This window comes from Habropoda laboriosa, unplaced genomic scaffold (genome assembly GCF_001263275.1).
Source record: "Habropoda laboriosa isolate 0110345459 unplaced genomic scaffold, ASM126327v1 scaffold80, whole genome shotgun sequence".
NCBI classification, from domain to species: domain Eukaryota; kingdom Metazoa; phylum Arthropoda; class Insecta; order Hymenoptera; family Apidae; genus Habropoda; species Habropoda laboriosa.
Window position 1 is genome coordinate 221,684 of NW_017100193.1, and position 25,379 is coordinate 247,062.

The 25,379-nt window shown below is 34.3% G+C and overlaps 8 protein-coding genes across 10 annotated transcripts in view; 4 read left to right on the forward strand and 4 right to left on the reverse strand.

Moving 5' to 3' along the window:
• The first annotated feature begins 911 nt into the window (after positions 1–911).
• Positions 912–1,865, forward strand: LOC108570129 (U3 small nucleolar ribonucleoprotein protein IMP4). The gene has a single exon (XM_017931918.1). It carries the CDS (start codon positions 978–980, stop codon positions 1,863–1,865), a length of 888 nt encoding a protein of 295 aa, XP_017787407.1. The 5' UTR covers positions 912–977.
• Positions 1,866–2,116: 251 nt separating this feature from the next.
• On the forward strand, positions 2,117–4,782 carry LOC108570175 (HMG box-containing protein 4). Of its 3 annotated transcripts, none has more exons than XM_017931972.1 (5): positions 2,117–2,358; positions 3,067–3,605; positions 3,663–3,738; positions 3,824–4,009; positions 4,370–4,782. In XM_017931972.1, the coding sequence occupies exons 1-5, from the start codon at positions 2,238–2,240 to the stop codon at positions 4,780–4,782; spliced, it is 1,335 nt and encodes a 444-aa protein (XP_017787461.1). In that variant the 5' UTR covers positions 2,117–2,237. The 3 variants fall into 3 exon arrangements, with proteins under 3 accessions (XP_017787461.1, XP_017787463.1, XP_017787462.1); XM_017931974.1 differs by having other exon boundaries at positions 4,439–4,782; XM_017931973.1 differs by having other exon boundaries at positions 3,073–3,605.
• Positions 4,783–6,901: 2,119 nt separating this feature from the next.
• LOC108570167 (glycine dehydrogenase (decarboxylating), mitochondrial) lies at positions 6,902–10,903 on the reverse strand. The gene is made up of 9 exons (XM_017931960.1): positions 10,649–10,903; positions 10,506–10,584; positions 9,870–10,005; positions 9,405–9,795; positions 8,549–9,349; positions 7,838–8,487; positions 7,303–7,766; positions 7,082–7,227; positions 6,902–7,016 (listed from the first exon to the last, which is right to left on the reverse strand). Exons 1-9 carry the CDS (start codon positions 10,850–10,852, stop codon positions 6,906–6,908), a joined length of 2,982 nt encoding a protein of 993 aa, XP_017787449.1. The 5' UTR covers positions 10,853–10,903; the 3' UTR covers positions 6,902–6,905.
• Positions 10,904–11,257: 354 nt separating this feature from the next.
• LOC108570192 (ruvB-like 1) lies at positions 11,258–12,851 on the reverse strand. The gene is given in 4 exon segments (XM_017931996.1): positions 11,258–11,473; positions 11,476–11,768; positions 11,842–12,517; positions 12,711–12,851. Coding segments are annotated over 4 exon segments (1,287 nt in total). The 3' UTR covers positions 11,258–11,296.
• Positions 12,852–13,597: 746 nt separating this feature from the next.
• Positions 13,598–14,965, reverse strand: LOC108570130 (solute carrier family 35 member E3-like). The gene is made up of 6 exons (XM_017931920.1): positions 14,938–14,965; positions 14,334–14,827; positions 14,111–14,263; positions 13,945–14,027; positions 13,739–13,877; positions 13,598–13,666 (listed from the first exon to the last, which is right to left on the reverse strand). Exons 1-6 carry the CDS (start codon positions 14,963–14,965, stop codon positions 13,598–13,600), a joined length of 966 nt encoding a protein of 321 aa, XP_017787409.1.
• Positions 14,966–15,236: 271 nt separating this feature from the next.
• Positions 15,237–20,280, forward strand: LOC108570131 (nuclear pore complex protein Nup160 homolog). Its single transcript, XM_017931921.1, has 9 exons — positions 15,237–15,321; positions 15,569–15,882; positions 15,960–16,089; positions 16,178–16,704; positions 16,784–18,240; positions 18,328–19,010; positions 19,092–19,795; positions 19,859–20,092; positions 20,179–20,280. The coding sequence occupies exons 1-9, from the start codon at positions 15,237–15,239 to the stop codon at positions 20,278–20,280; spliced, it is 4,236 nt and encodes a 1,411-aa protein (XP_017787410.1).
• Positions 20,281–20,508: 228 nt separating this feature from the next.
• LOC108570200 lies at positions 20,509–21,876 on the reverse strand. Its single transcript, XM_017932004.1, has 4 exons — positions 21,846–21,876; positions 20,956–21,075; positions 20,743–20,831; positions 20,509–20,622 (listed from the first exon to the last, which is right to left on the reverse strand). Exons 1-4 carry the CDS (start codon positions 21,874–21,876, stop codon positions 20,509–20,511), a joined length of 354 nt encoding a protein of 117 aa, XP_017787493.1.
• Positions 21,877–22,620: 744 nt separating this feature from the next.
• Positions 22,621–25,379, forward strand: part of LOC108570211 (calcineurin-binding protein cabin-1-like) — a 10,535-nt gene continuing 7,776 nt past the window's right edge. Inside the window, 6 exon segments of the mRNA XM_017932015.1 lie at positions 22,621–22,704; positions 23,110–24,647; positions 24,747–24,911; positions 24,971–25,159; positions 25,233–25,376; positions 25,378–25,379. The exon segment at positions 25,378–25,379 is cut by the window's right edge and continues 3,341 nt beyond it. Coding sequence (XP_017787504.1) covers positions 22,621–22,704; positions 23,110–24,647; positions 24,747–24,911; positions 24,971–25,159; positions 25,233–25,376; positions 25,378–25,379 — 2,122 coding nt within the window.

Here is a 25,379-nt window from a genome sequence, read left to right on the forward strand (position 1 = left end):
CCCCCCCGCCGCGCCCGGGATGCCCGGGGGGCATTCGACTGTTTTCGGGACTCGTGTGTCCCCTCGAGTGTTCGACGAGAAACACGATTATTTCGGGAAAATTTTAACGAGAATTTTACCACCCCTGCGATTAGAACTGAATGCAACCGCTGAAAAATCACGTTCCCCGAAGAAGAACCGGCGCGCCGGCCGCGGCGGCTGGATATCAAAGCATGAAGAGAAATTGCAAGCTGGATGCAATTAACTTGAGGCATGAGAAAAAACAGCTGTAAGGTCGACTGGTCTGGCTGTAAAACGCGAACGAACGAGCTCTGAGTTTTTAGAAAATCTAAACGAACCTTTTTACCCGATTTCTTTTTTCTTTCTTTTACATGAAATTCGAATGAAAATTCGAATTAGAGCGTCCACTTTAAATTAGCGTGGATGATATCTGACGCGAATTTTAGAAACTAATTACTAGTTACATTGGTAACTTATTATCGACTGCTGAGATTTCTATCTGAAAGAGAAGTTTCCGTTACGTCGATAATTTGTTATCGACTGCTGGAAATACCAACTGTGAGCACAAACTGCACTGGCAGAGTTATTTGTCGATATGTTTACCAACTATAACACCAACTGCTCGAGCGATGTGATTGGCCACTAGTGGACAAACAAACCAATCACGTTTCAGGAACGATATACTTAGGAGATACATAAGAGACAACTTAATTTACGATAGATTACTTGATAATTATTTTATTAAATAATTTATTAATTTATGTAATAGTTACTTTATTAAATAATATTCACAGAAAATTAACAACCAAAAATTATCATGTCCTATTGTCAACTGTTTCATTCTGTAGGTTACGAGCGTGCATACTGATGTCAATGATGCAGGCACGTGTGTGCTTCGTGTAACTTGTAGATGTGCCCCCATCGTTATAAGATAATATAAAAATTTGTGAAGTAAACATATATATTAAAATATTAAAATGTTGCGAAGGCAAGCAAGACTTCGTAGAGAATATCTCTACAGAAAATCAGTTCAGGATAAAATAAAAAATATTCAAGAAAAGAAGGAAAAACTAAAACGCAGTTTGGAAGAAAATGTACCGATACACCCCGATCTAAGGAAAGATGCTTTAAACATACAAAAAAGGTTAGCTTGGGAAGATGCTGGACCAGAAATGGCTGTGGCTATTGGGACAGAAATGGGGGGAACAGGAGGAACAGGCTCTCATGAAGATGATGAATACAGATGGGCTGGAGTTGAAAACCCAAAGATTGTGTTAACAACCTCTCGTGATCCAAGTTCCAGATTAAAAATGTTTGCGAAAGAATTGCGTTTGATATTTCCAAATTCTCAGAGGATGAATAGAGGAAACTATGACATGAAACAACTTATACATGCCTGTCGTGCCAATGATGTCACAGATTTCATAATTGTGCACGAACACAGAGGTGTACCAGACTCTCTTGTCATTTGCCATCTACCTTATGGACCTACTGCATATTTTACAATGTCTGATGTTATCATGAGACACGATATACCTGATATTGGAACAATGTCTGAGCAATATCCTCATCTTATTTTCCACAACTTTAAAACAAACCTAGGTGGACGTGTTATGAATATTTTGAAGTATTTATTCCCTGTGCCAAAAGAAGATAGCAAACGAGTAATCACTTTTGCTAACCACGATGATTATATATCTTTTCGACATCATACTTATAAGAAAGTTCATGGAAAGGACATAGAACTGACAGAAGTTGGACCTAGATTTCAATTGAAATTATACGAAATTAAATTAGGCACTTTGGATATAGAAGCAGCAGCTGATACAGAATGGGCTTTAAGACCTTACATGAACACTATTTAAACTTTTTATATGTTTCAATCTAATTCCTATAAATTTTGTAACATTATAAATAATATGATTTTATACAAAATATTTTACCTTTTTTTATATATTCAAATGTTAGAAACTACTACTTTTAACTAGCAGACTAGATTATGTGTGCAAGTTCCAAATCTGATTCGTCATCGAAGGAATTTCAAATTCTCGCGCGTTATATCTGAAGTGCGTCACACGCTGTGCAGTGCATTCTGGTTTTCTTCGTGGCAGTTGTTTTTAAAAACCTCTTGGAATTAAATGGAGTTTAGCCAGTGAAGGAAGATTTCTCTTGGAAAAAGTGGTCAAAGTACTCCCAAATGTATTTACATCAAACGGGCAATAAATTTTTAGTGCGTGATGCACGCCACTGTTCGTAAGCCCGCGAAATCTGAGAAGACGCCGCGGCGCAAGAAGATCGTGAAGCAACAGAGCGACGCTATGGATATGTTCGTGACTCCAAAACGTCAGAAAAGTGACGGTGAGATCAGTTTTTATTTCATAGAAAGACACATTTAGTAGATCAGTTGCTTGTTTGCTCGTTATGCTTGCAGTATTCCGCATGATTTGCGCGCGTTTGTAGCAAATTTATCAATTTCCTTGCAATATTTACTCCGAAATGCGTTTTAGTTACTTGCGCTTTTGTTCGTAGCGGAGAATCGTCAAACTAATGATGTGTACGATCCATTCGTGGTTAGGTTTTTTATATTTAAAAAACTTCAGGAATTAAACAGGTTAGATTAACGAAACGGAGATGTAATGAAGAAAATATTTTATTCGAATCATTTGTAAACGAACAATTGTAAAACTTGTCCAGTTCATTGCAAAATACTGTATGTTTATGTACGTCAGAAGTACAGGGACTCCTTTTTATGTATAATACGTAGAGCAAATTTCACGTGACATAATACGCGTCCACGAGATTTAGAAATTGATAATCACCTTCAATTAAAAGAATAAATATGCAGTGAACTATGTTTGGATACTCGCACACGCGCACGTTCACACAATACACATACACATACACACACACAGAACAGACATACACTTGGTGTAAAGTATGTTTGCTTAGACAATTGTAATGAACTTGAATCCCAAAGTTGTGGTTGTGAGAGTGGTAGTTAGACGTTACAAAGTATTTTGGTCCCTTTCTCTTTCTTGGCAAGGTGCAGTCCGCTTTATCTTTCAGATCTAGAGGTCACGGGTATCTCCCGCAGTGGCCGCGTGCGAAAAAAATCTTCCAAACTCGTTGACTTTGAGTCTCCAGATGATTTTACGGATAATAAATACAAACGTCAAAAAGCACAGCAATTACAAACTCAACAATTGTTGGATAGATACGAGTCTCAACATATATCTCCAACTCAGTCTATGCAACATGGCAGTGGTGGAAGGCAGAGGAAAAATTCAAATTCAAATTCTGGACAACAAAGAATTAAGACAGAGCCATTGTCAGATAATGAAGGGCAATCTTCTGGTTCTGAATCAGATGATCCCTCTGGGTTGATCGAGGATGAAAGATACAGTATGGATTCTGGAAGCGATGATGAAGTAGATCCTCTCATGATAGATGATAGAGAAACAGGGTTTAAAAAGCTTGAACCACCTGGCCAAGAAACACCTTCACAAGCAAATAGTTTGTACATGCTTGAGAAATGTAAGAAAAAACTAATAATTAAAGATGGCAAAATAATAGGTAGAATGAAGGCACAACGAAAAGACAAAGGGGTATGTACACATGAAAGTTATTAAGGGGATTATTTCACAATTCGATGATATTTTCAGAAAACAAGATTTACTGCTTACATGTTGTGGGCTAAAGAGATTAGGCAAGAATTACTAGAACAATATCCTTACATGGGTATATAAGCTTCACTTGTTTTTCCATAATACAATATAATTAGCAAACGACGCTAATGTTATTCGTGAAATGTTGCTTTTTGTAGATTTTGCAGCAATTTCTAAACGGTTAGGAGAACTGTGGGCTACAGTACCAAATCTGGAAAAATATAACTGGCGCAGACGCGCAAAACGCTTGGCAGCAAAACCTCATTCTTTACCTGCGAGTAAAGATGAGCCTGTTTGGAAAATGCCGCCGCCTGCTTCGCGAAAAAAATTCATTAATAAAATTGGTGGGTTTGTTGGTTCTCATGTATACATCATTTTTTATGAGTATGTCTCTAAAAGTTATGTGGTAGTTCGTTCATTTTAATTTGCTTCTCGTGCACGCGTATTAGTCAAAAATTTATCATATAAGTATGTATATATATATAAATTCACTCTGGTGCTCCAATATACACGTATGTATATATTGGAGTACCAGAGTGTATATACACATATATGCAAATATTGGTTTATATGCCTAAAAATTATATGGTAGATGTCTCATTCTCATTTGTTTTGTATGCATGCATCTCGTTTAGAAGATAGGCAAGTTGCACAATAATGACGATATTGTAACGTTTTATGTTCCCTTCTTTTCTGTATTACAGGTAATGGAAAAGAGCAAAAGCCAGCTACTTCTAAAAAAACTATTCAACTTGGTCTACCCTCGGTTGTAGGAAATGTTCCGGTATCACCACCCTCGAATCGAACCGGAAAAGATTTGGTTAATGAACCAATGATTGGCACGGGAATGTACAAAGTTGTTGGAACTCATCCCATCGATGTAGCCGCTCATCTAAAGCTTCTTGGCGAAAGTTTAACGATCATTGGTGAACGATTAAAGGAACACGATGGGCAAATAGCTGTGTCTGGTAGTCTGTCGGTTTTGCTGGATTCACTACTTTGCGCACTAGGTCCCTTAATCTGCCTAACACAACAGGTACCCGAAACTAATGGAGCTAAACACGAAACACTTTCGCAAATGCTCGATAATATTGCATACCTTATGCCTGGTTTGTAATATATGTATAAATTAATTGAATTGAATGAAATTGAATGAATTAATTTGTAATAATGTATTAGGTTGTAACATATGAAATGTTCGATTTTGAGCTGCAGCTTCAAATCAATATAACTGTTTTTATATTAAATTTTATTAATTAAAATAGGAACTATTGCAATCTACACATTTTTATCAACAAGTGACAAATTTTTTAATTCTATTTTTGCAAAATGTCGGTGATCTGGTATCAATAAATTCTTTGAATGTACAGTTTTAATCCGTAATAAGCAACTCGTTCGGGAGCAACCAGATGTGTATTCACTTTATTCTCGAACGGGACGAAAGAACATGGAGAACGAAAGAGAGGCTCGAGATACAGTAAAGACTCTGTAAGAGTTCGAAACTCGGAGCAGTTACGGGATAGGTACTACATTCTCCAAACTCTTTGTATTTTACCGACGCCGACGGACGCAGAAAGAGACAACGGACAAAGAAGAAAGAGGTATTGAAAGTCGTGACAGTTGTAAAATATTAAATGACTACATATCTATGAGACAACACTAATACAAAAGAGAAACTTTTTTATTTTTTGTGTTTTGTTGATAAAATTTTTACTAACATATCTACGATATTTTTCTGATTAAAATGAGACCAAACATTGTATAATTCGGTTTACATTTAGTTACTTAATAAGAAATTCCACACACATACAAACATACAAACATACATTCTAGCACTGGTATTCGGCACAGCTGTGAAACTCCAAACGGAAAGGTCCTCCATTCTTTAGATGTAAATACATATTTTACCGACAACGAAATAAACGTAGAAAAAGGTAGCAGGCAAAGGAAGATTCACAAGCCCAATCGACACAACCAAGTTTCAAACAACATCGTGTTTGGTATCATTTTAATCAGAGAAATCTCACCAATATTTTGATGAAATTTTTATTAACGAAAAATTGAAAATAACAAACTTTTGTAGTTTTGTTAGTGTCGTCTCACCGATATGCCGCAGCCGTGCACATTATTCGCTTGCCCCCCCCGTGATGAGGATAGACCACGAACAGTTAACGTGTGAGAAAGCAATTTTTTTTTTTTTTAACGACGTCACTGTTCAGTCAATCGTATAGATTTATGGCTTCTCGCTTTCACGGACCTCTCACTCGATGGGCGTGTTCAAATAAAGAAGAGGGGATAGCGAGTTGCTATCTTTGAGCCAGAAAACAGTCACTTATTTCGTATTAAGACTATACTGTGCACAGCTGGAAAGAAGTCCGCCGAGACGGCACAGAGGCAAGAGGGGTACTTCACTTGCTCCAATCTTCCGCCACGTGGTGCTATATGATCCGATTTATTGATGTTATCGCGTTCGGCCAATAATGACAATACGTGCATTCGATTTCAATGATTGTGTTAGAAAAGGTGGGTCTATGGAGATAACCCAATCTGACCCGCATTCCTTCCGCTTGTCTTCATTCCAGCTCCGCACAGTAGATGTTTAAAAAAATACATGGACAACAAATCCGATGAGTACGACGGATGAAGTAAAGTTTCATATTTCATGTAATTAAGTGTTTGCGCCGTTATTTGCGAAACATGTGGTTGAGCATTGTCATGTAGCAGAATGGGCCCTTTTTGATTGATCAATGCCGATTGTTTAGTTCGTAATTTCTGGTGCATTACTTCAAGTTGCTGCTGCATTATGACCACTTTTCTATTCGTACAGGAAAAGGATACGAAAAATTTAAAAAGTTAAAGTCATTAAAAAAAGAGGAGATTCTAAGCTTTAAGATGATGTATAATACATCTACAAAGATAAAAATATTGGGGAAAAAAGGTTAGACCATTGGTATAACAAAATCGGACATTTCATATGTTATAACCTGATACAATGTAAATATATCGATGAATTAAATAGGCAACCTAGCCATTAAGTTATTAAATGGATAAAGAATAAATGCGAAATGGTATGCCTTTTATTTGCTATTGAAACAGAGTTTTAGGATCAAATCTTTATTATATTTTCTCTGCTTGTAAAAGTATGAAGTTTTATATAAATAATATGTTTGTACAAAAAAATTACAATAAATATTTAAATAGTTCTATAACTAACTGTACACGATAAATAATTACAAATATTTACTGCTCGGGTAAGACAGGGGGACATGTACAGAATAGGTTCTTGTCTCCGTATATATCATCTATCCTTCCAACACTTGGCCAAATCTTATTACTTCCTTTTACAAATGGCTGAAATTTAAATAAATGTAATTTAATTATCCCTTGTTCCTTTAGACATATGTATGAATACTTACAGCTGGAAATGCAGCTACTTCACGAGAGTAGAGTCGGTCCCACGTACTCGATATTACTTGTTCCTGAGTATGTGGTGCCATTTTCAATGGGTTATTAGCAATATCAAATTTACCATTTTCAATATCGCTAATTTCTTGTCTTATAGCTAAAGAATCAGAACCTATTAATATATTAAGGTTATTTTTTAAAGAAGAAATTTTAACAAGTATAATGATCTTACAAATGAGAGAATTGCAAAATCTGTCCAATTCCTTTTTGTCCTCAGATTCAGTTGGTTCGATCATTAATGTACCTACCACAGGCCAGCTCATTGTTGGAGCATGAAAACCATAATCCATTAATCTTTTAGCAATATCCGCAACCTCGATATTCGCTGTCTTCTTAAAGTCCCGCACATCCAAAATAAATTCATGCGCTACTAATCCTGTCTTTCCTTTATATAGAATCTTATAATGATTCCCCAGCCTTTTACTCATATAATTGGCATTTAGAATAGCAACTTGCGTGGCTTTCCTTAATCCTTTCGGTCCCATCATCTTAATATAGGCCCACGAAATTGGTAAAATAGCGGACGATCCAAATGGAGCAGCCGATACCGCGCCAGATTGCTTCGCATTGGCATTACCATTGCCAGAACAATTGATAACAGGATGAGATGGAAGAAAAGGTGTAAGATGCCGTTTACTATAAATAAAATACATGCTCCTTTTCATTCTTTAACCAAATATGCAATACCAAACTAATATATTACTTACACTCCAATGGGTCCCATTCCAGGTCCTCCACCACCATGAGGTATACAGAACGTTTTATGTAAGTTCAAATGTGAGACATCGCTGCCATAATCACCAGGACGACATAATCCAACTTGAGCATTCATATTAGCCCCATCCAGATACACTTGACCACCAGCTTCATGAACCATAGAACAAATATCGCCAATCGTCTCTTCAAACACGCCATTCGTCGATGGATAAGTTATCATCAAGCAAGACAATGTTTTTCGGTATTTATCGATCATTTCTGTCAAGTGTGTAATGTCCACAGAACCGTCTTTCTGTACGAGGATAGGCTTGACCTGCATACCTGCCATCTGAGCAGAAGCGGGATTTGTACCGTGAGCAGAGATAGGAATTAGGCACACTTGACGATGCTTATTTCCATTGGACTCGTGGAAACATTGTATGGCCCTTAGACCAGCGTATTCTCCTTGAGCTCCACTGTTCGGTTGAAAGCTGATGTTATCATAACCGGTTATAGCACAAAGATCCTGCTCCAGTTCAGCGAATAGCTGCTGATACCCTTTGGTTTGTTCGATGGGAACGAAAGGATGTATATCTGTGAATCCTCGTAGACTGCAAGGCATCATTTCCGTGGTGGAATTCAATTTCATCGTACAGGATCCCTGTCGAAATAGTTACAAATATACCTTCGTAGAATTTTTTCATCGACGTTTCCCAACTTACCAGTGGTATCATGCTGTGCACCAGAGACACATCCTTATTTTCCAAGGATTTCATATATCTAACTATTCTTGTTTCAGACTGGTGGCTATTGAATACAGGATGTTGCAAATACGACGTAGTACGAATGAATTGCGACTTATCCAAGCTCCTGTCCATGCAAGATTCATCCTCACACATTTCTTCAAACGTAGTGTTCGCAGAAAATATTTGAAAGATGTCGTTTATGTCCCCTTCTGTAGTAGTTTCGTCTAGAGATATTCCAACTCCGTCCTCATAGTATCTAAAGTTTATTTTAAACATAGTCGCACTTTCCTTTATAGCTTTCATAGACTCTTTGGGCAATATTTTTATAGTATCAAAGAAATGTTCATTTTCCATTTTATTCCCTGCTTTTTCTAGACCTTTTGCTAGAACCAAGGTGAAAAGATGTACCCTGTTTGAAATATTTCTTATTCCTTCGGATCCATGATACACGGCGTACATAGCAGACATATTTGCCAATAATGCTTGTGCTGTGCAGATATTGCTGGTAGCTTTGTCCCTCCTAATATGCTGTTCGCGGGTTTGAAGAGCCAAACGATACGCATCCTGACCATTCGAATCTTTGGTAACACCAATCATTCTACCAGGCATCAATCGTACTAATTTTTGTCGACATGCGAAGAACCCAGCATGAGGTCCACCATACCCAAGTGGTACTCCAAAACGCTGACTCGTACCGACACATATATCAACTCCAAATTCGCTTGGAGGCTTGAGTATGGCCAGAGCCAACAAATCCGTGGCAGCACAGACTAGTGTCTATAATAATGGAAATTAGAATAATTCTATTTCGCTGAAGTTTTTAAATACGTACTCCATCTGCATGCGCCTTCTTCACTACGTTCTCAAACGCGTAGATAGATCCAGTCGTGTCGGGATATTGGAAAAGAATTCCAGCTATGTCCTTTGCGCTTGTGTCCACTTGAAAAACATCTCCAATTGCAAGATCAAGATCTAGAGAAGTTGCACGTGTCGCGATCACGCTGATAGTTTGAGGATGAACTTTGTCAGAAACGAATAATTTCTTTCTCTTATTGCTCCTACAAGTGAGAGCTAGAGCTTCTGCTGCTGCAGTGCCTTCGTCCAGAAGCGATGCATTCGCTACTTCCATTCCAGTTAAATCGCATATCATCGTTTGATAATTCAGCAAACCTTCGAGCCTGCCTTGAGAAATTTCTGGCTGGTAAGGGGTATACTGTGTTGTCCTATAATAGAACTATATTGATTACTTCAACCTTATTAAATTCACTATTAATTATTATGCGATAAAATAATTTACCATCCTGGGTTTTCAAATATGTTCCTCATAATAGTGTGAGGAACACAACAGTTGTTATACCCCATGCCAATATACGAACGCCATATGTCATTCTTTTCCGAAATTTTTACGATCCTTTTTAGCAACTCGTATTCAGCTGAAATAAAATTGCTATTTTACTTAATCCCTAATTATGATGCATACATATATACATGTATGTATTTACAATTACTGCATACATATATGTATTTACAATTTACAATGAAAGTATTATAAATAGCTTTATGCCTTTGAAAATCACGCGAGTGCCGATCTGAATGCACGAGATTGACCTCTGACCTAAGAGATATGCTGTTCCTACAATGGAAGCTCGTCTTATTTATATCCTAGTATAATGGACTTTTGATGCATGTCTTAACGATAAATACTATTTTTCTAAGCAATTAGTTCATTGAATATGCGATTCATTACAATACTTAATGTGCAAAATATCTTTAATAATACTTAGAGTATATTTATGCTTGTACTGCGTCCATTTCGATATCGAAGGGTTATCAGTTTGCACGTGTTTCATATCTACAATCTTGTGACTTCGCACGCTTTTCTGCATACCGTGATTCTTCTCCTTTTCCCCATTATTTCAAACGGTTTACTTACTGACTGGTTGTTCAATCTTCAATGCTTCTTTGTAAAGAATTTTTCCTGGAATAGCTGCCTTTGTCAATTCCTCTAAACTCTATAAAATTAGTTGAGTGTATTAGTAACCATTTTAAAAAGTTATTTTATATTTATTTAAATACCTCAAATCCAAGAGTCTTCAACATCTCTAGTTGTTCGTGTTTTCGGGGGCCAATGTGTCTGGTTTGAAATTCGTCTTTTTTTGGGAATAATTTTTCAAGATTTCCATTTCGAAAATTGCTCAACGTTAATCCACGGGCATGTCGAAGTACACTATTTTTATTCAACAATCTTGAACACTGTGTTAGTTTCAAAATACGGAACATTGTATGTTGTATATATGAAGTACTTAATAATACGTAATTAAGACTCTAATACTTGATGGATTCCAGAAAACTAAAGAGTTTAGTAAACTAAACAGAGGTTTTATACTCCAAGACCTATTATCTTGTGATGTCATAACTCCTGATTATAACTTGAACTTTTGTAACCCTGAGTTGTAAAATATCTTAAACAATATTGGGAAACTACCTTTATACATATGTATGTAATATGTTTACAATTTATTTTCGCAATTCGCTAGCTAGACAAAAAAGTGCAATAAGAAAACCAACACACATACTTCATATAAATTTAACTTTATTTATAAAATTTAAATGAAATCAGCTACAAACATATATGATATTTTATATTGTAGAACTTTTCGAGAATCATTTACACTATAGGGGACTTAATAAATACTTTGTTAAAGAACAATCAACTAAACATATTCATTTCATAAATTTATCTTTATTCTGTGTAAGGATTTTTGCTGAGGATTTTGCGTCCAAGAAAAGCGATCCCACTTCGTCAATATCTTCTTTTTTAATTACCGCCCTTTCGTTGACTTTTGCCGTTAACGCTGCAGGAGTTAAAAGTTGCACCACGTATCTAAGTGTTGTTTTAGTACTTCTGCTCTAGAATACGGAAGTGTCCGTATGATCAGCAACCTATCTAAGAGATCAAGAGGTATTCCATGTGGTGACGCGATGTCCTCTGTTCCTCTGATTACACAACGACCGCGATTTGTTGCAAAAATAACTATAGGAGCGATTGCACTTTCCAGTGCACGATGAAGATACGTAAATGTTTCTATATCTAACATGTGAACTTCGTCTATAAACAAGACACCCGGCACTAATTCCGCAATTCCTTGATCGATATATTTATTTACTACTTTATTTATTTCTTTGCGCAATTTGTCTGCAACAAACAATTTAAGTTAAACTTCTGTTCCAAGTATGTAAATTCTTTAAACTGTGTTGGATAATTTTACCTGTAATTTCTGTCTTTTTGGGTTTCATTAATTGACCCATCATAGACATAATATCTTGACCACCTTGTGGTTTGGCATTGGCAACATCTAAATCATGTAATGTTACATCTTGAATAACTTCCTTCTTTTTATGCACATCACCCTTAGGCAAGGGGACATACTCTTCTGCTTCCAAGTCAAACTCTGTAGCAAAATTATCGCTTCTACCCTGCCTTTTCACAGCACCACTATTTGCCTCAATGTAAATTACATCTCCAGTTTCAACTTTTTCCTTCTGTAAAGACTCGTATATGGAGGGATCCAATTTTAACTGCTTTGTACCCTTAGCAGTCTTTAATCCAACAACTACATGAGACACTGTCTTTCCATATCCACCCATGGGATTTTCTGTTTCAACTGGAGTCAATTCTGTTACTTCTCCTTCATATACCTCCTTAGTCTCTTTGATTCTAAGGCCAATGGCCCTTCTAAAGTTTTCCATGAGGACTTCTGTCTTTTTTATTTCAGAACTATAGACTTCTGAACCTACCATGGGACAAAATGGTACTTTGTTACCCAACTCCTGAGCAATAGCTAAAGCAATTGCAGTTTTTCCTGTACCAGGTGGACCAGCCAACAACACTGCTCTACCAGCCATCTTCTTTGACTTAATCATGTCAACCACTATCCCAGCAGCCTAAAACATCAAAAGTAGTTAAAATTCACTTCATCAAGTGTTTTCCTTTTAACAATATTACAAAAGAAAATTCTTATACAGTAGGGTTTTATTTTAGAAATTAGTAAACATAGGTGTACTTTAACAAAGAAATACCTATAATTATTATGGTTTTCACTATTATTTTATTTATTGACATGAGAATAATTCTAACCTCACGAGCCATTTCTTGGCCAACAAGACCTGCCGCAGTTTGTATTGCTATACCATTTTCGTCAAGACCCAGCCCTTTTATATGCGTATGGGCTGAGATTCTTTGAGTCTTCGCAGTACTCTTTACCTCCTCAATCTTCATTATTTATAATTATAAGAAATCGTCTTTCAACAGAAAAGCACGTTGCATAGATAGAATTGTTTGATTGATACATCTCTATCCCCACCCTATTCGATTGTCATGGAAACGAAGTCTCATGAAACAGACGCGTAAGGAGCGTTTCTAGTTGGGCGAATTCAAATTCGCAGTACCGCGAACATTGAAGTCCTTTTCAAAAGCTCTGAAACTCCTCTCCCTTTAACTAATCGATCCAAGTAATATTTAAGACTAGATAAAATGAAAATATCATAAGTATATAAAATAGTACATTATATATAAAATATATAATGAACAGTATATAGATTTCACAAAAAATATGCATTATTTAATCCTGTGATGTTTAACAGATATTTAATACCTAGTTTCAACTATAGATGTCGTAAGCAAATAATACTTTCTCGATAGTGCTTGCATGAATAGTGGATTTCTATATAAGCGCATTTTAAAGAATGTGTTAGTGGGTCCGATACACCTGGGAAAATATTTGAGCAAAGCATGATATAATTTAAAAGTTTCCATTAATTTAAACGGGAGTTTGAATTAATCCTCCTCTCAGCCCTAGGTGTGACGACGACCCTTTTGCTTTATATTCTCCTATTTTTTTTTTTAAATATATACTCTAATAAATGCATTTAGTCTCCTGAAATAATTTGAATAAAGAGGAATACGAACACCGCGTAAAATCAAGTAACTTGTCTTTTATTATTTATACAAATAATCATACAAAATCATACTTTATGCAATGGTTTTCTATCTGTTTCTTCATAATCTGGCACTACAGGCTGAGTATCCTTCATCTGGAATAGAAATTAATTTTATCCATACACAAGGTTCTCAGTATCTTGTAATTATAAATATATTATACTCACTTTGACATGTGCATACAAAATAATTCCAACTAATGTTAAAGTGATACCAATCACTTGATTTATTGCCAGTGTTTCATGAAAGATTAATGAACCACCTAAAAGTAATAGGCAAAATTTGGAATGTCCAACCATGTTATAACTATTACTAAATAAGGAAGAATAAATTATTTGAAGGTTTTTCTTTTTACAAATTTGAGAAAGGATACGTTAATGGAGAAGTTTTTCCTATGATCCAATAGGATGTTAAGTTAACAAAAAATGCTACTATGCCTGATAGTACAACCATAATCTAGAAAAAAGTCATATAATCATGTAGCCTTTCTTCTTTCAAAAATAGAATCTAAAAACTAATATTTTCTCTAATAAACATACTATATCCACCACTGACCAACTTCTTGCAAATGTTTGTTTTACAGGCTCTAAAAATGGCACAATAAAAAATAACATAACTGCAGATAAAGGTGCTTGATAATATAACAATTGCATTGGATCCATTTGGAATTCCCTCTGCTTTCTATTTACCATCTAGAAATACCAAGAATATTACAAATAAAATTTAGCAATTGTTATACTATACAAGAATAAAAAAGTGTACCACTTGATATAAAGATGTTACAAGCACTCCCATTGTTGCGTATACTGTTCCAATAATATTAAATTGTATGTCATAGTAAAAGTTAATTACTACCCCTAATATTATAGGAATTAATGTTAGTTTAATAAGTATGCTAAAGTGCTTTTTGTAGAATATTATTTGTGTTATTATCACACAGGGTGTAGTCAACATTTTAGCAACTTGATAAGTTCCAACAGTATTATATGCTAGACTCAAATTTGTTAATACAACAAATCCACAGAATGTCATAGCAATTAAAAACATTTCTTTAATCGCGATATCTTTTATACAGAAAACATCAAATTTTTCACATATTATTAATCCGATAAATGTGATAACAAAATGTATCATCGATAGCGTAATGTTTGGAAAACCGGTATGGACATAGAGCCATTTATTTAATAATACGATTACGATGGAGAAAAAAATGTTCAGTATCAGATAGAATGCCGTGATTATTTTTTTATTCGTGTCTTTTCTTTCCATTGTTCTATATTATTAATATATAATCGATAAATAAGTTGTTATAGGTTATGTTTTATGCAAGAACCAGTACATTCTTAATTTTTATGCTATCAAATACGAATTAAAGCCATTAAATTCGCGTTCATTTTTTAATTTTTCTTTATTTATATATATTTTTAATAAGCATAATTTCGGTGATGCTTTTCAAATACATCATTCCCTACAATACTGAGATGTACCGACTGAACACTAAATTATGCAAATTAACAACAGATGGTAAAAACGAGGGCGCCAAAACGCGGAGCGCGAAGCGTGAAGCGTGACACCGCGTTCGATGCCCGCTAAAAATTCGAGCAGCATTGTAATGTGATTTAAAGGTTAAATTAACATAGTACTAATTGGAATATAAAGTGGAATATGGAAGAATTTCCGTTGGGATACCGGGAAGTCGTGCCTGATCAAACTGTATTAGAGAAATGGAACGAAATCACGTTGAACACAGGTAGGTGATCATAACCTAGTTATTTTTGCCGGATAACTGAAATTAACGTTTAAAAAATGATTTAAGATCTATTTTTATGTTGCATTTCAAAGAGGATTGTCTTTTATTCGGAAGATCATTTATCGGTTTAAGAATAAATTATAAACTTTACACAAAAAAATTTCTAACCTCTCTTTATTAGCCTTTTAGCTTTTTTAAGTAAGTAATGATTCTATAATGTATAATTTTTTGATACTTTATTCTACAGGTGGAAGTCAAAGTACCTTACAAGACATAAAAGTTCCAGAAAGGGCAGGTGGCTATTCATATAATGATTGCTCAAAGTATTTTACCCGCAATCGGTTTATTTATTGGCGTATTTGTCATGATGTACTAGAATTGGTTGAACATAGTTTAGACATTAATTTGGCCAATTGTAGAGTAAGATACAAGTTTACAGATACACCCATTTTGGATGGTATTTCTATACATGAAACAATTAATTCAGTTATCATATTAATAGCAACTGTTTCTAGTGTTCATAAGCTATCGTTCCCTCATCCTGAAAGAATTCATAAAAATGTAAGTACTCCTTGAAAACTGGATATATGTCATAGGGTGGTATGAAGTTGAATTAATAAACTGTTATTATTTTAAAGGAACACTCATTAAGTACATATAAAGATTTAGGTATACAGTCAATATTTAGTGAAGCATCTGCACAGAATGTGAAAAAAACAAAGGAGGATCCACACATGTTTCATGTCATTACAAGTGCAGGAACTACAAGTAAGTAATTTGCTATAAAATTAGGAACATGATAACAATATTAATAACAAACACAGTACTTACTGCTATCATTTGGATTTTTCTACAGATTCTCCAGTCCCCCATGCTGCTGCATCATGGTTCATTGCACCACAAGAAGCACTGTTTGCTCTTGCATATAATTCAGGAACTATACTCCTTCTAAGATTAGACACTAAAACTGGTCTTGTGCACACCAGTGAATTAAAGCAAGATTCGATAGTGCCAAGATTTCTTAGTGGTATAGCAACTGCCTTTAGAGGACGTAATTCTGAAGCCCATGTGGCTATGTCATTAACTATACACAGTTGCGGAAATGATACATATCTGTTCGCTTTATGCCGCGAAGGTAATATCCGTATGTGGTCTTGTAATAAAGCTCAGTGCGTGGCCGTGACGGATGCAGCGATTGATAATCGCATCGCATCTCAGGGTGCACAGGGTCATATATTGAGAAAAACATTAGGTCCCAATAACGAATTATACTTGGGGACTTTTTTAAAATTTAGCACTAGGTGCGAATTTAGCATTTTAAAGCCAATTCAGGATAATGGTATATTTAAATTTGTTAGACTATGTACAAGATTTGCACAAGATGTACGTACTGTTCACGTTTATTTTATACTTCATTATCAGTTATCATTATTTGGAATAATTTTTCTGTCAATTTTTACAGCAACATTTAGTTGATTTTTCTTTTACAACTACTCGATTATGGGCTGTCTGGAGAACTACCGATATGGATACAGTTGAAGTAACGCATGCTCAATTATCATTGAGCGGTGTACGCGTCAATTCCGAATGGGAAACAACGAATTTAGAGCAAATGCCAGATAGAGACTATATTCTCAGCGACCCTGACACCGATCCAAGACAAGCATACATCAATTATATTTTTCATCCTGGACAATTTTCCTTAACAGACATAACGAAAGCACTAAACATATATAGGAGATCTAATTGTACCGAGGATAAAATTCTTTCTGCCGCAGAATTGAAGGAACGTGTGTGTATTGCGGTAGAGGCGGAAATACAGGCTGAAATCATGGATTATGAACTTATGGACGAGGATTATTTGGAAATAGCCAATCGTTGTTGGTCGAAATTTTATTCATGCGTCATACAATATCATGCCAATAGCACTAGACCAGTAGGATTATTGTTACTGTCAAACGTTTACGGAGTTGTTTTACTTAAAAAATCATCCTTCTCGCTTTTAAGACCTATGGAAGCACTGGAATATCTAATGTTTTGCAATGAAAAATCGTACACCTCAAGATTCAAGACAATGCCAGTTCTATCACAAGACGAAGATATATGTCAAGATCTCATCACGTTAATGTCAGCATTGGTGTTGTTGGAGGAGCAGTTATCAGAGGAAACCAAAACAGCCATAAAAAGAGAGCTGTATCATCTGAAAAGTCCGGACATTATTATTGACAATTTACTGTCAAAATTGATGTTAGAGTCAGATGAACCTATTAGTAATTTCATCACTCATCACCCTAGCTGCCACAAATTATCAAATGTTAGAGATATATCCAGTGCTATGGCAATGCTGCTACAAACGTTAACATACGATCTTGAACAACCAACTAAGTTACAGATTAACGAAGATCATGATGCCTCGAAGCTTTTGCTTAACATAAATCACTTTTTCGGTAGTAGTTTGGGCATCTCAGCAATATCGAAGAGCGTTGCCCAAATAACACAGTTAAGATTTGCAATCTGCAGGAATCTGTTAATTTTACAACAGATGATACTGCTGCGACCTGAATTGTTCGATTCACGACCCTTACATTTCATAAAATCATCGTTAGCACCCAGAACAGTAGTATTAACACAGGCTTATTATGTTGTAACGTGGATATGTGAATCCACAGCATTACCAATGCCTGCCCAATCACTATTGGACTCCAGTATTCAACGTTTAGCACTATTAAAACTCGTTGACTCAAAAGCAAACATGGGATTCAGGCAACATCGATCTCTGTCGTTGTTAGAATTATTTATACAAAATAGCGGTGCAAAACATGCTCACAACCTGATGGCTCATACAAATATAGATGCAACCACTTTTATTCCCTGGCATTATGGCATGTTGACGCATGTTACCCTTATCGCACAATTTATGTATCCTTTTATAAACATTGTACCTCGTGTAAACTTTTTCTTCTTTCTTTTAAGTAATTGCTTGTTTCCTTAACAAAAATTCATCAGATGGCCAAGAACTGGAAATTTCATATTCCCTGAATGGCTGTTATCCAGTTGCCAGTTTTTACTAGTACAAGAATACGTCAGACTTTTGAACACATGGTGTGAATGGAACAGTGCATCGAGAAAGTTTATATTAGCAGTTGCGCTACTTGAAATGGGAGAAGCACAGAAAGCTTGTGACCACTTCCTCCGAGCCTCTGGAGGAATTCTAACGGATAAATTTCTAGCAGATGCCTTAATCGATTCCATCGTAACATCAGCAAATAGTTCGTTAATTCAGTATTACCTAAAGGTCATCAAATTATTTGAGGAACACAATGCTTCCGACTGTATCATAGAGCTTGCTGAAACAGCCATATTGATGGCTGATAAAGATGATCGTAATCTACCAACGCTTCATTCGATAGTATTCACGCAACATTTGAATTTGGGTCACCACACCAAAGCTTATAATTGCCTGAATTCGAATCCAGATGCTGCTCGTAGAGTAGATTGTTTGAGGCAATTAGTAGTGACTTTGTTTGAACGAAAGAAATTGATAGACTTAATTTCGTTTCCGTACGTCGATATGTACGAAGATTTAGAGAGAATAGTGGAAGGTAGAGCAAGAAGTGTGGACCTTATGGAAAATAATTACTATAATTTCTTGTACAGCTTCCATATAAATAAAGGAAATATGCGAAAAGGTATTGCTTTTGATCTATTTAATTATCAGGTGAATGATTAAATATTTTTTGATGCAACAGTTGATTTTTTTTCTATTGCAGCCGCGTCTGTGATGTACGAACAAGCTATGCGTTTGAGCCAAGAATCACAGTCTGTTGCAATTGTATCGAGACAAGCTCAGTGTTTATTGGCGTGTATCAATGCGTTACACCTTGTCTCCGAAAAGTACAGGTGGATCGTTAGACCTGTGATTGAGCAGAACTATTTCGAGGAGATGGATTATGAAGAGTTACCAACAAGAAGAAGCATCGATGACGAAGAAGTTTCTCATTACAAGATAAAGAAACAAGTAGAAGTTCTCGAATTAAGTGATATAAAGAAAGAGTACTATATAGTGGATGCAAGATTGAAAGTATCGAAAGTAAATTCAGAGCTGCACATTGTCTCACACGCTGGTCCCTCGGAACTTATCATTATTTTATCGACTATTGGATTATACACGACAGCGTTACATTTGTGCGATGAATTTAAAATTAATAAAAGTTCCGTTCTTGAAAGCCTAACTTCACAGTGTGTGCGATTAAGCCGAAGGGAAGATCCAAATGCTTGGGATTGGCTTATTCAGAATGATATATTTGATATGGGCCTTTCTAATACCAATATCACAAATACTGCTTGGAGATTGTTAGAATATTTAACGTTGAAGCATGAAAAAGATGGCTGCAGCGAATTGCATAAAGCAGTTTCGCGAAAATTGCTGCAAGAAGGAGCATTTATACCTCAGTGGTTATTAATGTCGTACAAGGTAAATAATTATTAAAAATTGGATCTATCGTGTGATTAAAAATTTAATTTCTATATTCTACAGAAACGAAACGCTGCAGAACTTCTCCGTCTTATGTTGAACACTGGTAGAGTAGTAGAAGCTAGTGATTTAGCAGTTGAATACATTAATGCCGTTTCCGGTAATGGCAAAGAAAGTTTTGGACTTAAAACACACTTAACATCCATAACTCCAGCAGTCTGGTTACCATTTAACACGTTAGAAGTACTATTATTCGAATTGAAAGAAGCTAGCAAGGAGAATACCATGTTTTCCGAGGTATATAACACTTTTTTCCTATTCTTATATAATTATATATGCGCGTGCATAAAGATATTAACGAAAAATGTTAATGCATATTTTAGAGCTACGAGAAATTACAAAAAGCATTAAATGACTATGAACAAAAAGTGATAAGAGTGTCAAAGGATATGATTGAAATGAAATTAAGTAACAAAAATCGTTAGTAGTAAGTAAAACATACAGTTGATAAAATAATACTTCACTTTCTATTACAAAAAGAGTGTGTGTGTATATATATTATAAAAAATATTCAATATATGCGTGACCGTGTATGGTTGTTTGCATTCGTGGTACAATAATTCTTATATCATTCTTAGTATGTGATGTTTCGAACAGACTAGAAAAAATAACATGTTCCATTGTTTATTTTGTAATAATAATAGTAGAGAGTATCAAGTATAAATCGGAGCATGATTAATCGATACCAGAGCCGTAAATATAATAATAACGCAAAGAATCGATGCGACAATCGTGGCGACCATTTGTGGACATCTTTTGAATAAAACCTGAAATTATTGTAAATTATAAATGTATATTCCAACGAGGAATTAATCATTTCTGAATGTAATATATAACGATTGATTATTTTATTGCAAAATTATGAAAAATTGTGAATGAAATGTTACCATTAAAAGAACTACCAGAGCAAGAACGAAAATAGTGCCGATAGGTAGAACAAAAGATGCTGCCCAATAATGTCTCTCTATTTCGGGATCTAAAGATAATTATTACAGCTTATGGTAACAAAATTACAATGGTGAAACGAAGTTTAAGACTATGTAAAGACACGATATAATGTTGGAACACATTAATCTTTATCCTACTGAGAGATATCTCACCATTATGCCAATAAGTTTTGTATACTTCGTAGGTGGGTACACAAATTCTTCTTATAACACTTTTATTCATTATAATTACAGAATCAAGGAGGCTTTGTGTGTCTACAGATTGCACTCCACCTGCGAACGAGTCTTCTACAATGTACATACTTATCGTAACAGTTTATAATCGCCATTCTCGCGTGCTCAAAAACTTTAATGTAAATTCAATGAGAAAAGCAGGTTTGGTTTTTATACAATTGTTATTGAATAGGAATATTTTTGGGACGTACAGTCGGAAAAAGCCATTACTTATAATTATGGTTTACAAGTGCCAACAGTAATGAACATTGTGTATTTCAGACTTTGTTAGACTATATTTTGGGACAAGGAATTAATAATATATACCTTGAATTTTCTATAAAATTACCTTTCATATTTATAAGTGTAATTATTTGTACCTTATTCCTTTTATTGTCTAACAATGTCCATTACATTGGTATATTTTTGTTTAATTTGTTGCCATGTTCTATAGTTTTACTTAAACTACTGGGAAGTAAAACAATGCAACCTTATAGTAGCCATTATCTGTCCACCATAAAATAAAATGTTTTGATACGTTTTATAAAAAAAATTATATTCAACATGTTGATAATAGTGTGCTCAAATTTTTGTAAACTGGTGTTTCTGTGTACAGTATTTTGTTACATTAAATTTCTCTTTCAAAATGTGTTACAAAAAACATCAAAAACACTAGTTTATGAATACATCTACTTTTATACTTATAATGTATGTATTCGTATATAAGCTAAGTTTTAATTTCAAATATTTTATTAATGTTTTATACATAGTGATTAAGTTTTTAATAATTGAATTTATTAACTTATAAACGAGTACATGCAATAAAATACTTTGATAATACTTACCCCAAATCATAAACATCGTTGCATGTTAAATCCAATCTTTTAGTGTCCTAATTATTTATATTTCAAAGTTAATGTTAAAAATTAAACGCAATTATTTTTCTTTGTATTTCACTTCTCCACTTAAAGACCGCTAAATTCAATTCTTTGAAGTTTAATTTTTATTTTTATTTGCATAGAAAAGTTACATATATTTCGTATACGTCTTTAAACTAAGATAAGCGAACTAAGAAGATGATCGCTAATTCTAACAATAAGGATAATTATTAAGAAAAATTAAAGGCGATTAAAAATGTTCGAAATCGATGAACGTACATACTAAAATTTTTATGAACACTAGTAAAATTGTAAAATTTGTAATAAATCAAATAAATCAACTATATTGTTAATGTAAAATAAGGTCAGATAGATTTTACAATATGTGCGAAACGTGTCACGTTTATTATCTCCAAGTTTATAGATAGTGCATATATGTAGGGTGTTTAAATAACAATTCTATTTCGATAATTTCATTTGAATGAAACATAATACCTTTTTAAACGGCACACAAACATATAAGTTACACTTTTATAAAGAAAACAAAAAATTTTTTAAAATGTACAAATTCCAAAGGCATATTTTTTTCAGACACCCTATATAAATATCTATAATTGTACATACAAACCAGCATATTGTGTGCTTAGTAGCATGGCGGCGCTAAAAAAAACCGGTTGATTTGTTGATGTTTTATACATAAATTCGAATTTTAAAAAAACTCCTAAAAATGATAAAAATATCGGCGTTGAACGAGGAATCCAGCGAAGAAAGCGAAGAAGAAGATGTACCGACGATCACGAAAGAAGCTCAAGTACGTAACGGCGTCCTAAACTTTTTCCTTCTTGAAAAGCTTAACCTATAAACATGTCATTTACAAAAATCTGATAAATTTGTACGACATTGAACATATTATATGCTAAATAATATTAAAAATTACATGACATTAGATTACTGGGTAGCTGTTTCCCTAAACCGTGTTTACAATAATGCAACATGATTCACTATAATTAATTACTTTTTATTCAGAATCATTATGTCCTATAAGTCATTTCACAGTTAATAAATGCATTATTACATTTAGGTACCTATTTACATAAAGCTGTCTTTATTCAATTTCTGTTTTTTTGCAGAAACCAAAATTAATTGTCCATTATTTTGTGACATATGCTTCATTGAAATTTGAAAAATTTGATTGATTCATTTGTGTCTGTTGCAGGAACAAATAGCTCTTACCGAATATAATAAAGCCTTAGTATTGTTAAAAGAAAATAAACAGGAAGATGCATTGAATATTTTTGAAGATCTTTTAGAAACTGAACTATTGGATGAAGTTGAGAAACCTGAGGTACCCGATGGTAGATCTAGGCCAATGTTGTCATTGAAATATTCATGTTTTAAAAATATTGGGGCTATACAAGCTACATTGGGAAAATACAATGAAGCTATAGAAAATTATTGGGAGGCAGCTAATTTGGATGATACAGATGTAACATTATGGTATAGAATAGGAACCTTAGCTATAAAAAACTCTAATCTAGAATTGGCATGTTCTTCATTTAAACAAGGTTTGAAATGTAATGCAAACCATTGGCCATGTTTAGATGACATGATAACTGCCTTATATGCAGTTCCTGATTATATGAATTGTCTTTTGTACATTTCTATAGCATTAGAGCGTGATCCCAATTACATAAAAGGTTTGGCCTTCCGTGATAGAATATTTAAAGACATTCCATGCCTTGAAGAATGCTATAAATTCTATAATAGTGATTGGCAGTTAGATCCACCACTATATACTGAGTATGACCATGTTATAGGAGATAAGCTAATAGCAGAAGCAAAAGAAATTGCCACAAGATGGGCAGAAACATGTAAAATAGAATTCTGTCCCAGTCCATTGCCAGATTTGTCACTAAGAAAACCTATAAAATGCTGCACCTGGTTGAATTTAGGAGAATGCTTATTAGACATGCACAAATATATTACAGAAAACGATTTAAGTTTTGTTAGTAGAATTAATTTACCAGTTCATATTTCTGAGGAAGCATCTTCTAAAATTAACACTGAAGGAGATGCTCAGGGAAATAATGATGTTAATATTGATCAAGAAGGATTGCAAAATGCAACAAAGAAAGAAAATGATATGGAAAAACCAATGAAAATGGAAACAGACGAAGAAAATTCTCCATTTGAAGTATTTGATGACAATCAAGTATGTGGTGGTAATGAATCTATAATGGAAGTTGAAGCAGAAGATGATAAAAAATCATGTTCCACCGATGTACAAATAATAGAAGATGAAGATCCCTTGAGAATTTCAGATACAGATGCTGCACAGTTTGAAGAACAGAGCCAAGCAAAAAATGATTTGGATGAACAAAATAATTTTGAAGTAGATGAAAATGGAGATAAATTACACTTAGAGAAAATGATGCATGATACTGGCAATGAAACTCAAAATGATAATAGTGATAAAGACAGTAACAAATCCAATGATGAAAAGGGCTCAAAGAAAGAAGACAATGCACAATGCAAGACAGAAGAAAAATTGAACGAAAAATTTGAAGGGAAAGAAGAAGTACAAAAAGTAAAGAAAAGAAGAAGAAGTGCCCTGTGTTTTCTGCAACAATGGGCTTGGAGTTGTAATAGCATGAGACGATCCGCAAGAGTTAGAAGTTCAAACAGGAGAGAAGCTGAAAGAGATGATGTACAATTAGAAGAAACTCTTAGAAGAATATTTCCTAGTACATTATTGTATGCATTTTAAATATTTTTATATACATATTTATTGAAATTATGACTATAGCGTTACGTAAATCATATGCTTACAATATACTGATTTTTATGCTTTAGACCAGATACCGTAAAACTGACCAAAGATGATCCTTCTAAGAATATGGATGATTCTATGGATACAATGGATTTATATCAATTGTTTGCTAATCAAGAAAACAACAGTAATATCGCGGAAACTGTTAAAAGTTCCGAAAGTTCCAAATCACCGAGTCCGGACGCAAGGTAACTATATTGAAATGTACGAGAAAAATTTTACAGCGACTAATTTTCTTTTCCTACAGTCGACAACAAAATTATTTCGCTACAGAATCTGAAACAGCTGATGTAAATATATTTATTAATGAGCACAGTGGTAAAAACAATTTAATGATAATCATAGCAAGATATACAGAATTTTTATGTACGAAATGGAATCAAGAATGGCCAAAAGGAATGTTAGAAGTATATTTGCAAGCATACACATTTATGAGGTATGAAAAATAAATAAAGTTTTCTTAAGCATGTATTCAAGGTAATAATATTACATTTCTTCTTTATTTACAGGGAACACATTCCGCATCCATCACCGTTCGAAGAAGAAGTAAATTATGACGTTTTAAAGTTAGATGCTGAAATGACTTTATTGTTTGGTGAACTTCATACAGAGAAATGGTTAAGTAATAAACCTGACATCCTACCTTCTTCAACATT

Coding starts and splice junctions, on each gene's coding strand:
- LOC108570129 (XM_017931918.1), top strand. CDS start 978: ATGTTGCGAAGGCAAGCAAGACTTCGTAGAGAATATCTCTACAGAAAA.
- LOC108570175 (XM_017931972.1), top strand. CDS start 2,238: ATGCACGCCACTGTTCGTAAGCCCGCGAAATCTGAGAAGACGCCGCGG. Junction 2,359..3,066: donor AAAACGTCAGAAAAGTGACG/GTGAGATCAGTT, acceptor TTTATCTTTCAG/ATCTAGAGGTCACGGGTATC. Junction 3,739..3,823: donor AGAACAATATCCTTACATGG/GTATATAAGCTT, acceptor TGCTTTTTGTAG/ATTTTGCAGCAATTTCTAAA.
- LOC108570167 (XM_017931960.1), bottom strand. CDS start 10,852: ATGTTCCGTATTTTGAAACTAACACAGTGTTCAAGATTGTTGAATAAA. Junction 9,350..9,404: donor AGAAGGCGCATGCAGATGGA/GTACGTATTTAA, acceptor CCATTATTATAG/ACACTAGTCTGTGCTGCCAC. Junction 8,488..8,548: donor TGCACAGCATGATACCACTG/GTAAGTTGGGAA, acceptor CTATTTCGACAG/GGATCCTGTACGATGAAATT.
- LOC108570130 (XM_017931920.1), bottom strand. CDS start 14,965: ATGAACGCGAATTTAATGGCTTTAATTC. Junction 14,028..14,110: donor GTTGGTCAGTGGTGGATATA/GTATGTTTATTA, acceptor ACTTTTTTCTAG/ATTATGGTTGTACTATCAGG. Junction 13,878..13,944: donor GGAAAAACTTCTCCATTAAC/GTATCCTTTCTC, acceptor ATTTAGTAATAG/TTATAACATGGTTGGACATT.
- LOC108570131 (XM_017931921.1), top strand. CDS start 15,237: ATGGAAGAATTTCCGTTGGGATACCGGGAAGTCGTGCCTGATCAAACT. Junction 15,883..15,959: donor CTGAAAGAATTCATAAAAAT/GTAAGTACTCCT, acceptor ATTATTTTAAAG/GAACACTCATTAAGTACATA. Junction 20,093..20,178: donor AGAATACCATGTTTTCCGAG/GTATATAACACT, acceptor TGCATATTTTAG/AGCTACGAGAAATTACAAAA.
- LOC108570200 (XM_017932004.1), bottom strand. CDS start 21,876: ATGTTTATGATTTGGGGTAAGTATTATCAAA. Junction 20,832..20,955: donor CAAAACTTATTGGCATAATG/GTGAGATATCTC, acceptor AATTATCTTTAG/ATCCCGAAATAGAGAGACAT. Junction 20,623..20,742: donor CTCTGGTAGTTCTTTTAATG/GTAACATTTCAT, acceptor CAATAATTTCAG/GTTTTATTCAAAAGATGTCC.